The following is a 16,178-nucleotide window of genomic DNA, read 5'->3' as shown; positions in this document are numbered from 1 at the left end:
GTCTTCGCAGTGTGTTGCTATTTGTCCCTGTTTGGTTGCCGTAAAAGCATGGCTGATTTCCCAAACGCATCCAGTGACGTCAAATTGCCACCTCTCGCGATATGGTATAGGAAGTGGGCTCGCTTGGTCAAGCCGTCACGTGATTCTAGCTGTGTGACACCCTACGTGGGAAGCGATGGCAAAATAAATTCACATTTCTTTCTCGGATGCCACGTTTTTTCTTTGCCCTGTGAGATGCAAAACGTCATTAACACGGTGAAGGGCACCGCCCTCGGTGTGGCGGAGTTTCTCACACCTGTTCTCAAGGTAAACTTGTATTTTTCTCGAGCTACTAGCTTGAAGACAAGTTGCTAGGATGACATGACACTATATGTTCAGAATGTGTAGCCTGTCGTTTCAAAGCTGTGTTTAGTGTTGTGGTGACATAACGATTATTTTCGTTTCATCCAGATGGAACACGCAAGTGTACCTGCTTACATTTTGCCTGATTACCGTGTTGTTATTGACAGGAATCAAAGTTTAAAGAGACTGGAGTTATTACCCCAGAGGAGGTGAGAAGAAGACACGAGACAAAACAACGACGATTGTGTTTAGTTTCAATGCACTCTTTGAAGTAAACCTTGTATTTTAGTTTGTGACAGCTGGTGATCACTTGGTTCACCATTGCCCCACATGGAAATGGTGAGTTTTAATAAACTAATAACAGCATATTTTAAAATGTGTTATTGTTCCCTATGGTTTTAAGGTTTATATGAATATAATTTCAAACAATATACAACTATTTTGTGTCTTGTGTGTGTCAGGGCAACAGGTGAAGAAGCCAAAGTGAAACCATATTTGCCACAAGAGAAGCAATTTCTTCTCACTCGCAATGGTAATACATAACTTTTATGATTTTCTGTTCTTTTATTATATTTATAAGTTTTTGTATCCTTATATCAATGTCTTAATACATGACTCTATTACATTGAGGCAAATTGAAATCAGGTCACGTTTTCTGCTATATGTGTGGATGCTCTGGGGCAGATTTATCTTTGTCATATCTTGTATAATTTATGAAACATTGCTTTGAATATAAACGTGTCTTATCTCGTAGTTCCCTGCTACAAGCGCTGCAAACAGATGGAGTATTCAGATGAGCTTGAGGCCATCATAGAGGAAGATGATGGAGATGGAGGATGGGTGGACACATATCACCATGCAGGTAGAACAGCTCACAAGGCACACAGTACAAAAAGTGTGCTCCTCATTTTCAAGTAATTTTTGTCGTACAGGTGTCCTGGGTGTCACAGATGCAGTGAGAGAGATTTCCTTGGATAACAGTAAGGTAATATTGGTGCATTCATACTTTCCATGGCCGAGCATCAGTTCATGTTGGTTCATGTTTACTATAATATTTGAAATTCTATACAGTCACTATTTTTTAGAGCAGGTTGTTGTATAGTAAAAATCAGGTCAAATATTTTTATGTTTTAGGGTTAGTTGACCATGAACACAGCGTCACCTTGTGCTTGTGTTTTGCGCTAAAGAATAAATGAACATCAAAACCGCAGTAAAATGTCTCCAAAACATGATGTTATGTTATGTTGTGGTCCTCCAGACATTCCTTCCACTAAGGGCGGTTATCTTGTTAACATAAGCACTGGCATGAGTGGCCGTGAGATTGCTGGATCTCTCATTAAAAACACAACACAAAAACAAACAAAAAACAAACACACCAACGTTTTCAAAAACGGTGGTAGGAGAGACTGCTGGAAATTCTTAAGAAAAGAAAGGGCTGATGAGAGAATCGTGAGTCATCCTAAATATGCTGGTAATGCTAACCGCCGGAAATCCTCGTGTGTCATAATAGAAAAAAAAGGTTTGGGGAAATGAACTGAGCAGAGTGAAAAAGGGTTTATTTTTTATTACGCAAAAGTTCGTGTCACACAATTTTTGCACACAGTTGACAGACTGTAGCTTTTTCTTTGATGTCTTGATGGAATAACTATGTCACGTCCTGTTTTAATGACTGGTGAAATTAAACCACTTAATGAAAAATTATTTCAGTCTGCGTATCGTAAAATTGAAATTGTCCAAGGTATATGGTTTTTATTGAGAGCGTAACGGTTCATCTAATTGTTTGATGCATCAATCCAACTAAATTGATCTGTGCCTGGCAGGTTAGCTTTCTGAGCGGCATGTATCGATCTAAAACCTTTTTTTTAAAAATGTAATTTATGGATTGCATTGATGTTTCACGGTAGACTTTGCATATATGTGACGCTGTTAGATATGAGTGAGCTCTTGTTTGTTCATTAAAATGAGAGCACGAGGTCCAACCCCTGATCATCCAACCTGTAGAAATGTTGTTATTTTGATATTTACTTTCTTACTAAAGTAGTTCAGATCTTGTTTTTCAATGTAGAAATATTCCAGTTTGAGTAAAAAAATAACATTTGTTTCAATTGAATTAACCTTGAATCTGTTATTTTTTGGTGTTAGGATTGTAGAGGTTCACTTGCTGTTAATTCCATCTCAGTTGTTGGTTGCTCTTTTTTTCCCAAAAATAATGTGTAAGCATCTGCCAGTCATTGTTGAAGATACAGGAATCCAGGTCATTGTTTCATAGTTACACATATTAGGGTTCACATTTAGGCTTGGAAGCTACTGAATCGATTTCAAGTCACAAAATGGTTTTGAGTAGTCTCATTCTAAATGAACCAATATCGTCCTTGAATCATATTGGCAACCTCAAGCTTTGATACAAGTTGAATCGTTGTTAAAATGAATCTCTGCACCACTAGCATTTATGAATATGATTCATGGAAATGTATGCAACACAACTGATGAAAAGGGCACCAAATAAACCAAACTGGGTCTGTGCTCACTGGTTCTGATTCTTTCAGGATAAGAATATGAATGCAACACCTGCTGCTTGTTTAGAGGACAACGATGACGATGAAGGAGAAGCTGCTGATATGGAAGGTTGTGAGACTTTTTCCAAATTATAATTTTTAGATGGCACTTTGACCTCTCTCATGTCTTCTGTCCTTAAGAATATGAAGAGAGTGGATTACTGGAAACGGACGAGGTGAATCAAAACATGTCACTTCTTGTACGATGTGATTTCAACTCAAACTTTCGTCTCTTCCAGGCCACTCTAGACATCAGTAAAATGGTGGAACCAAGTGTGAAAGCAGAGTCAGGAAGTGAAGATGTCATTCTCCAGACAAGAACATATGACCTGTATATCACATATGATAAGTACTACCAGACACCGCGACTGTGGCTGTTTGGATATGATGAGGTAAGTGTTCTCCTACAGTCTCTCTGGCACAAGGCTTTTAAGATAGGATTTTGAAACGGTTGTCCAAAGCTCCGCCCCCAGCCCATTCCCCTTGCCATGGCAACGACTGACTTAACAACTTGCTTTGTAAACATCTGTTTGTACAAAAGTAACTTTTTATAAAAACAAACAGTCAAATAATGGTTAACAGTTATGAACTCAGTAGCTGTTGCCACACTAACACTTTCAGATGCAGGAGTCTCCTGAGCAGCTGTTTCACTCAGCTGACCCTCATTCATTAAAAAAAGATAATTTTTTTCCCTTACTACAAGCTAAACGCCTGCTGTTTTGTTCATCTTCTTTCATATATTTATGCAAGATAAGCGACTTGTATCAGCTGTGCATCTGTTTTCTAGACTTTCACACATTGAAACATTCATTCATTCATTCAAACAAAATATGTATGAAGGCTTGCGTTGTGATTATATACATCGAACCAAGTGAATTTGATCCCTGTTAAGCTATTTGCTTGCATTCGCCAAGCGCTGTGTGCTGGGGAGCGAGGGGGAGGGGCTTCGTGACAACCCCCCCCCCCCCAAAATACTGCTTTGATTAAAAAGCTCGAGTTAGTTTTGTAAACATTTTTTTAAAATGTGGAATTCCTCCTGTCATCAGTGTAAGACATCCCACCAATCACAGACGGGAGTGTGGCGACTCGCTAGATGTGGATAACCGCCAGATTACGGCGGTAAACAAACATGGCGGCTAAGCTATGGCTGCAATAGAGTCGAGAATCTGCGAATTTTGATCATATTCGGCGAAATTACCGGCAGAAACCTCCTTTTCATGGAAATTAACGCGATGACACTGTGAGTAGGACGTTACACCGGCACTAATGATCGGACATTTAGGGCGTCCTGCTGAGAGAAACTGGGCGTCCATTTTTCCATGTATTGCAGTTGAGGGTGTCCTCAGGACACTCAGACGCCCTGCTAGCTGCTGTTAACGCTCGAGGGCATGACTTTTTCTTTCATATTTCTTTGGACTTTACTATTGTTTTTGGGTTATGGTGCCTTCCAGAATCGCCAGCCTTTAACAGTGGAACAGATGTATGAGGACATCAGTCAGGATCACGTGAAGAAGACTGTCACGATTGAGAACCATCCAAACCTTCCCCCCCCAGCAATGTGTTCCGTCCATCCCTGCAGGTTGGTTGCAGTCTCATCTCATCTGTTCCAGTCATGTGACCCGTGTGCATAACTTCTGCGAAGCTGACACCCAATATCTCTGCTGTTATTGCCTTCAAAACGTGCATTGCATGTTTTGAAGGCAATAACAGCTAACAGCGAATTTCATGCTAAATAATTACCTCTTACCTCACGATATGGAAATGTGTGGCGAAGGAACTTTGTGCCTGATCTTAGAAAGCCTTTGTTTTTCAGACATGCTGAAGTGATGAAGAAGATCATCGAGACGGTGGCAGAGGGAGGAGGAGAGCTTGGAGTGCACATGTATCCTTTAATGCTGCTACTTACAACACTGTCACAGTTTGTAGGACATGAACTGAATATAGCAACACCTGCTCACCCAGTGGAAATAAATGCACTTGTTTATTTGATGAGAAATGACTTTGGTTAAATTCACCTTTGAGAAGATTGAGTAAAGGTCTGAAAGTACCTGACATTTACTGTACATGAGGAGCAGTGGTCTGATCCGGAATGATCCCATCAGCAACATGAACACTGTTTAACAAGCCCAGTGCTGCATGTAGATGCAATGATCTGTCCATTATTACTGGCAGACACGGAAGTGGATGACACACAGCCGAGCCAAGTCTCAGTTGTTTAACCGGTATTAAACAGGAACACTGTCTCCTCCCTCACGATTCTTAGTTATGTGTATCTCAGTGTGTGGAGGGGCTGTAGGTAGTACCCACCCTTGCTGGTGTGTGTCAGAAGTGTCCAACGTAATTGGAAAGACATTTATATCAACAGGATCATAATTATTGCAACAACATTAAAAATCTCTGTGTTGGACAGTAAACCTGAAAGGTGTGACCCATTTAAATGACTTAATATGTGGAAAACTGGACTTAAGTCCAGTCATTAAGTATTTTTAGTGTTAGAACGCTGCTTATGACACTGCACTGCCTCGTGGAAACTCTCATTCACGAGAGTTGGAGTTAAGAAGAGAGTGGACTGGCTTATGGTCACCCTCATCCATAGCCGAATTACAAGCCTTTCTTGACAAATACTAAGCTGTTAATAAGATGCGTTCTCTCTCACCTGAGATACAAAGTCCTTCTTGTATGAATGAGCCAGTGGTCTGTTCAGTAACCTGTGCACAGTGAGTCAAATGTTTCCTTTGCTGTTTTCCTTCACCAAAGATATTCAGGTATCTGTTGATATTTCTGAAGTTTGTCCAGGCCGTCATCCCCACAATAGAATATGACTACACCAGGCACTTCACCATGTAGCTCCATGTGACCAGCAGACTCTCCTGTCGGGGGAAAAAAGATTGTTATTCTGACTTAAAGGATTGAGAAGATGAGAACATATTTATGTATGATTCACTCGCTAATGAATTCAAGCTGAACAAAACTATACGTAAACCCACTGTGTAACTTTCCAAGTAATGATCCTGAATTAACATCCATTATGTGCTTTGCAGTCAATGTTTTTTTTTTTAGTTTTTTTTTATCATGAACCAACCAAGTGTCTCTTGATAATGATGATGGTCATGCTTGCTTCGTTTGCAGGTAAAAATGTTGCTTCTGTTGCTCCTGCGATTGTGTGGCCCTGTACAGGCCACTGTCATTGCTTCCCACAGTGCTGCCTGCTGGACCCGTATTCGGCTTATGTTTTAACACGTTGATCACGTTAATCTATGTACAATTATCAATAAAGAGTCTACCAAATAGCCAAAACTTGGATGTTGGATATTTCATTATTAGCCATTGGATGGCAGATGTTTGTTTTTCTTACTGACAGGCATTTAATTTTGACTCTTCTGTGTGAGTTCATTTCCAAGCACTTAAGACACGGCCTCCTTGTGTAGCACATCTTCTGATTCCTGCTTGGGTTCATCGTCCTCCACACGCTTCCTTCTGCTTTCTATCATAGCCAGCTTCCTTATATGCAGTAAAATCTCTTGGCATATGTTGTGTGTCCTCAATGAACTGGTGTCCCCTCACACTGACCTTGTTTGCAATTGAGTTGGTCCTGTCTATGTAACCGGTCTCTGATGGGCGGCAGGCGAGCTGGTCCTAAAACCGGGCGTTCTTTCTCTGCGTTGTGTTGGAATCTATTATCTGTGTCAAAAACAGCAACACATGGTCAAGGACAGATGGAGTGCTGCGTGCCATGAGTCCGCAATCTCTGGTGACCTTGTGTCAGCGAATAAACATTACATTGTACAAATATATATTTCCGCACAGGCTATACAAAAATACTGTTAGAATATACAAGATAAACCCAAATATGAAATAAATAATAAATACAAAAATGAAAATGCACCTTTGTCAAGAACGATGATGCATGGTCAGGGACGGATGGAGTGCTGCGCACCATGAGTCAGCAATGTTAATAAACATAACAATAACAAATGTTTAATTATTTTCATGCCCAAATCAACACTGTCCGTACACGACCTTCACTTAGGTGACCTCATGTCAGTGAATGACACAGGGTCCAGGGTTGCCAGATCTCGAGAGACAAATAAACAACCAGGCCATTGAAAACAAGCCCAGAACAAGCGTCTTTTCCTCCTGAGAAAAACAAACAAATCGCCTGCACGTTTTTACAAACAGTTTGGATGGATTGTAAACTGTGGGTTCTACAAATTGCCAATTTCCATCCTTGTATCACTCTCAATAGAAATGTGTTTAGGGAACATGCTCTGCTGGTTTGCAGAAGACTGTAAAACTGCTCCTGCACTCAGATTTCAGTTTGAAACTTGTGAGTTTCGGGCATAAAATTGGCCTCACAGGACTTGTGAGGCAGCAGTTTGAGAGCTTCACACTGCGCACTCCGTCTCAAGACACAGTGCGTTCGGTTCAAAAGTCACACGTGAACACAAGCGAACAGAGATTTGGCCTCAGGTGACTCGACTTTAGATGCTGGAAGCTACATGCACAGTGCGACAAACATGGTAAATGTTCCAAGGAAGCCAGGACCTCTTTTGGCACAAACGTGTAGGAACTCATGGCACACTCAAATCTAATCTAATCTAATCTAATCTAATCTAATCTAATCTAATCTAAAATAGTGTTTGTGGGAGGAGTCAAGCCACTCTAGTCAAGTGTGGTCTAATCTTACTCTGAACCGACGTTGACCGTCAAGCCAGCAGGTGGAGCTGTTTCTCCAAACAGCTGTCAGCTGCACAGCTTCGCAACCGCAGAAGAAATGCGCTCTCGGTTGCGCGAGCGTCTGACAGAAGTGGTGAGCGGCGGAGGTCATGCGGAGGCTGTGAATGATGTCTGTGATCCTGCCCACACTCTTGCTCTGCTTTTACGGCTTCTTCTCCAACCTGCGACCGTCGGAGCCTTTTCTCACTGCCTTCCTGGTTGGGCCTGACAAGAATCTGTCCGAGGCACAGGTGAGTTAGCTTGTGGCGTTCGCGTTGCATCATGTTCGATCGTGGTCCTTGTGTTGTCTTTCCAGTTTAAGCCACTTTCCTGCTTACGTTCTCTTAATAAGCGCGGTAGTTTTCGCTGTTGTTGGAACGAGGTTTAATGATCCTTAACTGTATACATTGGAAGTACTTCCTAGGCTTCTCAAGTACTTCACTACATGGAAAGAAAACGCAGCGCTGTATACCTGTGCGCATGTTGCGTCTGAACTCCTACGCAGTTGATCTCGACCCCACAGCTCATGACTTGAGCTGTCAATAGATTAAAATTTTAATCTCAATGAATCGCACTAAAGATGACTTAGCATTTATTTACTCCAAAAACTCATCAGTGACTGTCAAGAAATCAAGAAAACTTGACTTTTTATGTTGAATGTCTAGTCCATAGTTATGGTGATTTATATTGAAATTAAGTGCATTTGAAATGAAATATTCTAATAATCGCACATTTATACTTCTTAATATCCGTACTTACTTACTTATCTTTTCAGGTCAACTTGTCCTTGTTACTTAAGTTTATGTTTGGGATATTTTCCCATCACGTTTTGAAGTCATCGCAGTCTTTCTTTTGATGATGGCCCCTCACAACAGTTATAACAGTGATAATGTTGCCCCACAGGAAATAATGTGTAATTGCCCAACTCTGCTTTAGAATAACCTCAAGAGGCCTAGAAAAGGTTCAAAGACATGCTTGAAACACATTTCCACATCTCTTTCAAGTGCCTTGAACATTGTTTCTGGTTCTGGGAAAACAACAAAAATGAATAAAGTCAATAATAACTTAAACATGATATAGCAAGGTAACACAGCAGTAGGTATCAGGTGCTGTCATGAGCGAGTATTTGGCGAGTACAGTATAACACACGCACACAAGTAGCTAGCACAAGTTGAAACATGAATGGTTTAGGTCTGGGCGACAAACTGATAATTAACTGACATTTAGAGCTTCAAACTGCTTTTAATCTGCTGTGCCAGGTTTCGTTTTCCCCTTCATTTAATTCTCTCTTCTTCTTTTCACCTTGATCACGTCTCTGGAATTCCGTGATTCTGTGATCACAGGGCCCTTCACAGTACCAAAGCTCTCTTTCAAAACAGGAATTTCCATGATTGTAGTTGCATGATTGCATGAATCCATGTTACGCAGAGCAAATCCGTTCGCTGTTCTATAAGCCCGTAGTGTAGCGGTGCAGTCCACGCCGTAGAGACCTCACTGAATTCTGTGTACCACATTGCAAATACTTGAGGATTAGAGTTGCAAAGGGTGGAAAATTTCCGGGGAAATTCCGGGCGAATTTCCAAGGGAACTTGGGCTCGGGAATATAAAATATTCCAAATTATAAAATTCTGTGGGTTAGAGTCAACAATGAATAGAAATGTAGTATAATTAACCGGGAATATATTTTATCCAAGGGCACATTCATATAAAAATAAGTCAGAAAAGCTCTGTAGAAAATGTTAAACAGATTTATTTGTGAGTAGAGTAGAACATAGAACACATAGAAACCCCAGCCTGCGATAACCTCACTCATTCAAAACAGTCTCAATCTCAATGATTGAATCATTGTTGGGTTCACCATGAAAAATACTCTTTTTTTGTGTTTTTCACCTTTGTAAGGCAAATATTACTTGGTCCAAAAACTCTCTTGCTCATTTAAATGAACACTACTCAAAGTGCCATATAAGGCATGACACAAACTTGTTCATGAGCTTCCACTCAGCCTCTGCCCGTTCCAGTCAGACTTGAATCTGTGTGACTCTCATAGAGGCAGGTCTTGTATCACCGCAACTTACACGCCGCTGAGATGAGCTGTAGTGAGGGGTCATCGTTCTGTAGCGTTCAGAAATGAACTTGTCTTGAAATACTCGAGTCCTATGCCGACTGCGTGAGAGTTGGCAGCCCTGCTCCCCAATTGCTTTGGCAAAAGCTTTAGTGCCATTGGACTCTTCTTAAAAAAGAGCTGCTTAAATTCCGCTGTGTTCCACTAACATATTTTTCTTTACTACTATTTTTTCTACTTCAAACATGCACACTGATGTGTTTCCATTTTTCCTGATGTGCTCGAGAGGTTCTCCGAGTGTAAACCAGTACCAGGAGCATATCATCAAGCTAGTTACCACCAAGCCAGTGGTGTGATTTATTTTTTTCTCTCACAATATTCAAGATATATCTGAATTGTATTTTTATAAGTAAAACACTAAAACAAATGTGTACATTAGAATGTTTAAATGACTATTTAACATATGGAAAAATCTGATCAAAGAAAAAGAATGTCAAGAATTTGAAGTAAACATATTCACCTAATTGGTTAAGTGTCCGATGCCTCTGATAAACCTCTGGATCAATGTGGGGGAAATGTTTTGAGTGGATGAGTCAGCTGTCTGATATCAGTCACAAGGAGTGGGTTGATTTATCCTCGATTGGTTGACCCACATTCCTTGGGTTTTCAGCTCTGGCTTAGGTGGCTTGAACAAATCTCCCCTGAAAGAGAGACTTGTTTTCATCTAACCACTTGGCTCGTTTTATACTGACACCTGCGACTATATTCTGATGATATTTTTAATAAATTGTCTGGCAGATAAATATCTGAATTGATTGACAGGTGGCTTTCATTTACCTGTGCTGAGGAATATGTGTAAGCCCTTGTCTCTGATTTGGATCGGCACTCTGGCTGATCGGTATCGGCAGCAAAAATCCTCATCGCAGCATCCCTGATGTTAAATCAGTGTTTTATTGTATTGCAACTGTTTTCAGCATCTGTTTTCGGAATGTGAACATTTGCTTGTTTTCTCTGTTAAGTGTGTGTGGAGGAAAGGCAAGGACAGAGAGCGCAAACCCTTTTAGTTGTTGCTTTAAATTGGTTATTAATCTGGTTTGAGTTAACGTCACATACGTTTTTTTATTACCCTTCAATTTGATTTGATGGTATTCCCTGCTGACCAAGACTGTATTTCTCTCTCTAGGTGGTCAACGAAATCTACCCAGTATGGACGTATTCATACCTGCTGCTGCTGTTTCCCATCTTCCTGGCCACAGATTACCTCTGCTATAAGCCTGTTATCATTTTGCAGGCCACTAGCTTAGTAGTGACGTATGTGATGCTGCTAAAGGCTCAGGGCATTCTGGCCATGCAGATGATGGAGTTCTTCTTTGGCTTGGCCACAGCCTCAGATGTGGCCTACTACTCCTACATCTATTCTGTGGTGGAGCCAGCTCTCTATCAGAGAGTGACCGGCTACTGCCGCAGCACGACTCTTTTTGGCTCAGCGGCAGGCTCCTTGACTGGACAGCTTCTTCTGTCAGTGGGCAAAGTCCAGCAGATCCACCTGGTCATCATCACTCTTGCAGCAGCTGTGGTCGCATTTGTGGCCCCGTGGTCTCTCCCCATGCCGCAGAGGAGCCTCTTCTTCCACAAGAATTCACCTGTGGCTGCAGAGTCTCACAGTGGTGAAGAAATGTCCCAGAATAAAAGGATGGAGAACCTAGAGAGCAAAGTCCCACTTAATAATGAAGCAGTGTCCCTGGTGAGTCGTGCAGAGAAGTATTTTAAAGTTCCTGTTTCCTGTTACGGCCTGTTTCAAAATCCTAGCTAAAGGCCTGTTTCCTGTTGCAGGTGTCCAACCTGTCTGTGAAGAGCAATGCTCGCCGTGGTCTTCTGGAAGTGTTACACATGCTGTTTCAAGACTTCCTACAGTGCTACAGATGTCAAACCCTGCTGGCCTGGTCAATATGGTGGGCACTTGCCACATGCGGCTACTTCCAGGTCATTAACTATGCACAAGCTTTGTGGGAGAACATTCGGCCGTCGGTGAAATACAGCATCTATAATGGGTATGTGGAGACCATCTCCACGCTGCTGGGTAAGGAAACAACTTCATAATGATTCATATTCTCCAAAACATTTCAATTTGTCTTGTATTGATAGAATTAAAGTGTAACATGACCCAGCACCATGTGGCCACAAACGATGAGTTAAATAGTTCACATGTAACTATTATAAGTAAAATGCATATACAGTTGTGTGAATAATGGCAGAATGTCATGAGGTCCAATGGCCTCACTCAACTCCCACGCGCTTTATCAGTGATGTTCATGAATAATATTTTCCTTTTTCTAATTCCCCTGGTGCCAGGGGCTGTGGCTGCTCTCCTCGTGGGCTACCTGCCGGTGCGCTGGTCTTTGTGGGGGGAGTTAGTCTTGTGTTTCCTCTCCCTGCTGATGGCTGTGTGTGTGTTCGTCATGGACATCACTGCAGACATCTGGCTGTGTTACGGCTCCTACGTCATCTTTAGAGCCACATACATGCTTCTCATCACCATCGCCACGTAAGTACCACGCTTGGGCCCCTTGTACACGAGACTGTACCTAACAAAACATACCTGTTTCCATTTTGAATAAATAAATCTTTTGTGGCTGCAGAAAGATCATCTCATCATTTTTCAGAGATTTTTTACAGTGGGTGTCTCTCCCAACTCCCTCCCACTCTAACCCTCCAACCCCCTTTTTTCTTTGTAAGGAGCCCCATATGAAAACACAATAGGTGATTATCTTTCTTTGTCATAACAAAAAAGTTATTATTCGTCGCAGGCTTTTAGCTGGGATTTTGAAACAGGGCGTCCAAAGCCAATGTGGCAACACACCATGTCAACGACTGGTTCAGAGATTACACCGGTAAATAAATATGGTGCCCGTGATGGCCAAGCTACGGCTGCAAATTTTGATCATATTCTGTGAAATTACAGAGTGGAGACACTTTTTTTCATATAAACCAGTGTGATGACACTACAAGTAGGGTGTTATACATGCACTGATGATGGGACATTTAGGACGTCCTGTTGAGAGAAACTGGATTTTTTCATGTTTTGCAGTTCAGTCCTCAGGACGCACAGACGCCCTTGTAGCTAAAAGCCTGATTTGTAGTTTGTTTTTCCTAGAGTGTGTCCAAGACTTTGCACACAGACTCGCTGTCATTTTTCAAGTGTCACTGAGCGCACCAGATGCACATACCTGTATATACAATATGTGGTGTTTAAAAAAGTGACGATAGAGCCTTGCACTCGCCAGAAATGCTGGTCATCGGTGGTGGCACTCGTGAGCACTGGTTTGGAAGTGACAGACCAACTACTAGCTGACACATTTTAGCTCATTTTGGGACAAAGTAGTTATTCATGACGATGTCCAGTTTTTCTGCGGAGGCCAATTTCCTCGTCTTGTGCATTCAGACGTATTAATGTAGGACTGCTTCCCCCCTCAACATGTACTGGCACTAGAATTTCTAGGTGAAATAGTCACTTTTACTAATATGTGTATATGCATAGATGACCCTTTCACACTGAACAAAAATTGTGTCACTTTCACGTGACATCACATTCTTGGGTAAGACGGCCCCATCCTGTGCCTTTCTTTGTTTCTGCTGTATTTTTTCTCATGAAGATACTACTCTCCTCTGTTGACCTTTTTAGATATCAAATCGCTGCTTCTCTGAACATGCAGCGCTACGCCCTGGTGTTTGGAGTTAACACCTTCATGGCTCTGCTGCTGCAGACGCTGCTCACTGTGGTGGTAGTGGACTCTGCTGGACTTGGGCTTGATGTGTCCACCCAGGTAAAGCTTTTTTTTTTTTCTGGTTGACAGTCAACTTAAATGTGATGGGTGAAAATGTATGTTTCTCTCCAAATAGTTCTTGGTCTACGGTGGATACTTTGTATTCATCTCTGTGGTCTTCTTCCTGGCGGGCCTCTGCAAGGTCATCTGTCGGAGACTTTCTGAGCAAGGACAGTCGAGAAGTCCATCGGAGATGGAGTCGGTGCCTTGCCCTACGGAAGATAACTGTGGAGGTTACACCCCTTGTTCTCAAAGAGATGACCAAAGGTCCTCCCAAGTAGAAATGGAACCCAAAACATAACATTGTGATCCATACTGTGCCTTTGGCTCCTGTTGCTTGGAGTTGCGGCCATATGGTTTTGCCACTGGGTGGCAGAATAGCCTGCTGTTAAACGCACAGCTCTGTTAGAGTAAATTATAGAGATAAACCAAATCCCCTTGAGGACAGGTGTTAAGTACTGCTGTCGTAACAGTTGTTAGTGCCTTGTATGAAAAATTATCTGATCTCACTGTCGTAGTGGTCGGTACCTTTACTTACTGAATAACTACCATCTATCACAGCACAGCAATCTCTATACCTCTAGATTAGTGGTGATAAAAATATTTAAGAGTGGTAATATCACATCCATTACTGTTTCCTGGTTATTTATTCCCCTCCATGGCTTGCGCAGTTGTGTGTATAGTTTTCATCCCCTATCAGCTTTCTGTCTTCCAGTACACCATTTTTCATTTTGGTGATCTTGATGTGGCACTTACCAGCATCTGTGTATGAATGTATGTATTAAAATGGGTTTGTGAGTTTTTAGTGTGAAACAGTGACCATTGACGACAGATGACCTTTTCCTGCTGAGCAAGTCAGAACTGCCTAACGTCCCATCAGAGGTTCAAGCATTGTTTCTCTTGTCAGATTTTTGTATGAATGTTTTCTTATCCTGAAACACTTGAACAATTGTATCCTTTTGTACCAACCATCCAAAATTTTATTTTTTTTCCCCCCACATATTTTATGTAACTTACTGAAGGCCTTTTCTAAAGCAAGCATGACTATGTTTCCATTCAAAAGTTGTAGCAGACTGTGAGGGGTCAGACGAGGTTCCAGATGGCTGTGACTGTGGCCATGACGCCATTGAGAAAGGCAATGCTGTAACCGATTTGGAGATTAGGACCAGAACCCTTCCTGGAGGTGGGGGAGCACATGGGGACAGTCTCAGTGTTGTTGTCACTTCTGTCATCATTTTACTCCAGAAAAACACCAGAGATTCACCTGAAAGTAGTCGACACCAGCCCAGGCCTGACGGAGACCAGATAGGCCAGCATCCACGAGGATGTGGCGATGACGCATCCTGCCAGAAGTGACATCACCAGGATAGTCCAGAAACCTACACACAACAAAACCTTACAAGCTGCCCATTTGGAATCCCTTTCCAATGACACTATATTATTCCTAATTGGGTTCACGGGGATCAGAGGTCGGCTGTTGGAAACCATTAGGTTACAATAGACTGAAGCCTGTTCCGACAGAATGAGGATACATTGTGTACCCAAGGTGAGGACGGCTTGAATGTGGTGTTGAAGTCAAGCCTTAATAATGTTGGAATTGTTCACTAATCTGTCCACTGAGATTTCTGCTCCGATTCACAGCTTGATCTAATAAAACAAAGTCTCACTCAGCATCTCTAGTCATGACTAATATCCCCATTTAGTTTCTGCTGTTCTAGTCACTCTTCATTTCCTGTCAAGGGCTGCCACAGTTAAGCTTTACTAGTTAAGCATGTTACACACATGAAAAGTTTGGACTGCTACTGGCATATGACATGTTTTGTCCATGCTTACCCAACATCCTCTCTTCTGTACCATCCTCTTTTCTGATTCTTTCAACCCGCAATTCTGAAAGAATCGACAGTTTGTAAACCACAAGAGAATAACAGAAAACACTGCATAGAGACGCCATAAATAAATAATGTAATGAACGTGAGGAAGAAGAAATTCTCAGCGAAATAATATTCGAACTCTGGATGGTAAGGATGCGTTTAAAATAAGATCGTCATGACATGACAGTTGAATTTAGCATCAATGGGACGTGTTTTTAAGGCTCCAAAGTAAACGGTACACAAATGTGAAAACTGAGTAACATGTTAAATTCAAACACCTCAAAAAGTAACCGCAAGTCGTGCATTGTTTAAAACGAGTCGACGTTTTGATTCTGTGAGGCAAAAAACTACCTTTCAGTATTGGGTAAAGGAGGGCAGAGAAGACGCCCGCAGCCGCCACAGCAAACGCCGAGCAGAGCACTGACGACAGGACGGCGACCCGCGTTCTGCCTCCCATGCTCTGGTCCCCAGCAACACTCTTAAAACGGAATTTTAATGTCACCCAACTGCCTGACGTTATTGGCAAACGTATTTATACATCACAATTCACCATTCCAATCATTCAACTAAACGTGTAGCGTTTAGATAATTCGGTCAGCAAACTTCCGTATACACGCGCCGCTGTCCCCGTCGGCTTGCCGTAGCTGCTGGAACCTGCCTCGCGCATTGTACATAAGACGTCTCTTTTTATTTCCAACTCGAGGAGTAGCTCGATAGAATGCTGAGCTTCAATCGCGTTGTGTGCTGCCTTCAGTTTTTTTTTTACGCATTTAACATGCAAGTGCAGATATAAAGTACCCCCACAAGA

At 41.9% G+C, this 16,178-nt stretch overlaps 3 protein-coding genes across 5 annotated transcripts; 2 read left to right on the top strand and 1 right to left on the bottom strand.

Moving 5' to 3' along the window:
• The first annotated feature begins 102 nt into the window (after positions 1-102).
• On the top strand, positions 103-6,185 carry atg3 (autophagy related 3). Its single transcript, XM_053853971.1, has 12 exons — positions 103-306; positions 510-551; positions 632-681; positions 804-874; positions 1,097-1,204; positions 1,275-1,327; positions 2,889-2,967; positions 3,039-3,073; positions 3,137-3,289; positions 4,349-4,476; positions 4,711-4,779; positions 5,663-6,185. The coding sequence occupies exons 1-12, from the start codon at positions 235-237 to the stop codon at positions 5,742-5,744; spliced, it is 942 nt and encodes a 313-aa protein (XP_053709946.1). The 5' UTR covers positions 103-234; the 3' UTR covers positions 5,745-6,185.
• Positions 6,186-7,677: 1,492 nt separating this feature from the next.
• Positions 7,678-15,188, top strand: slc19a2 (solute carrier family 19 member 2). Of its 3 annotated transcripts, XR_008416438.1 has the most exons (7): positions 7,678-7,864; positions 10,859-11,419; positions 11,509-11,755; positions 12,028-12,220; positions 13,358-13,499; positions 13,576-14,682; positions 14,745-15,188. XR_008416438.1 is itself a non-coding variant. In XM_053884084.1 (6 exons), exons 1-6 carry the CDS (start codon positions 7,739-7,741, stop codon positions 13,798-13,800), a joined length of 1,494 nt encoding a protein of 497 aa, XP_053740059.1. In that variant the 5' UTR covers positions 7,678-7,738; the 3' UTR covers positions 13,801-15,188. The 3 variants fall into 3 exon arrangements, 2 of the variants coding, with proteins under 2 accessions (XP_053740059.1, XP_053740073.1); XM_053884084.1 differs by having other exon boundaries at positions 13,576-15,188; XM_053884098.1 differs by lacking the exons at positions 13,576-14,682; positions 14,745-15,188 and adding an exon at positions 12,315-12,435 and having other exon boundaries at positions 13,358-13,479.
• On the bottom strand, positions 14,181-16,115 carry arl6ip6 (ADP-ribosylation factor-like 6 interacting protein 6). The gene is made up of 5 exons (XM_053884123.1): positions 15,921-16,115; positions 15,722-15,848; positions 15,333-15,386; positions 14,764-14,878; positions 14,181-14,676 (listed from the first exon to the last, which is right to left on the bottom strand). Exons 1-5 carry the CDS (start codon positions 15,930-15,932, stop codon positions 14,583-14,585), a joined length of 402 nt encoding a protein of 133 aa, XP_053740098.1. The 5' UTR covers positions 15,933-16,115; the 3' UTR covers positions 14,181-14,582.
• Positions 16,116-16,178: the final 63 nt, after the last annotated feature.

Source organism: Synchiropus splendidus, chromosome 1, assembly GCF_027744825.2.
Source record: "Synchiropus splendidus isolate RoL2022-P1 chromosome 1, RoL_Sspl_1.0, whole genome shotgun sequence".
Lineage (NCBI taxonomy): Eukaryota > Metazoa > Chordata > Actinopteri > Syngnathiformes > Callionymidae > Synchiropus > Synchiropus splendidus.
This window is presented reverse-complemented; position numbering and strand designations above follow the sequence as displayed.

What these genes read in the sequence shown, in the direction of transcription:
- atg3 (XM_053853971.1), top strand. Translation starts at nt 235, where the DNA reads ATGCAAAACGTCATTAACACGGTGAAGGGCACCGCCCTCGGTGTGGCG. An exon ending in GATTACTGGAAACGGACGAG is followed by an intron (nt 3,074 to 3,136) that starts GTGAATCAAAAC and finishes CGTCTCTTCCAG; the next exon opens with GCCACTCTAGACATCAGTAA. An exon ending in GGCTGTTTGGATATGATGAG is followed by an intron (nt 3,290 to 4,348) that starts GTAAGTGTTCTC and finishes GGTGCCTTCCAG; the next exon opens with AATCGCCAGCCTTTAACAGT.
- slc19a2 (XM_053884084.1), top strand. Translation starts at nt 7,739, where the DNA reads ATGATGTCTGTGATCCTGCCCACACTCTTGCTCTGCTTTTACGGCTTC. An exon ending in GACCATCTCCACGCTGCTGG is followed by an intron (nt 11,756 to 12,027) that starts GTAAGGAAACAA and finishes CCCTGGTGCCAG; the next exon opens with GGGCTGTGGCTGCTCTCCTC. An exon ending in CTTCTCATCACCATCGCCAC is followed by an intron (nt 12,221 to 13,357) that starts GTAAGTACCACG and finishes TGACCTTTTTAG; the next exon opens with ATATCAAATCGCTGCTTCTC.
- arl6ip6 (XM_053884123.1), bottom strand. An exon ending in TACAGAAGAGAGGATGTTGG is followed by an intron (nt 14,879 to 15,332) that starts GTAAGCATGGAC and finishes TGTTGTGTGTAG; the next exon opens with GTTTCTGGACTATCCTGGTG. An exon ending in CTGGTGTCGACTACTTTCAG is followed by an intron (nt 14,677 to 14,763) that starts GTGAATCTCTGG and finishes CCCCACCTCCAG; the next exon opens with GAAGGGTTCTGGTCCTAATC.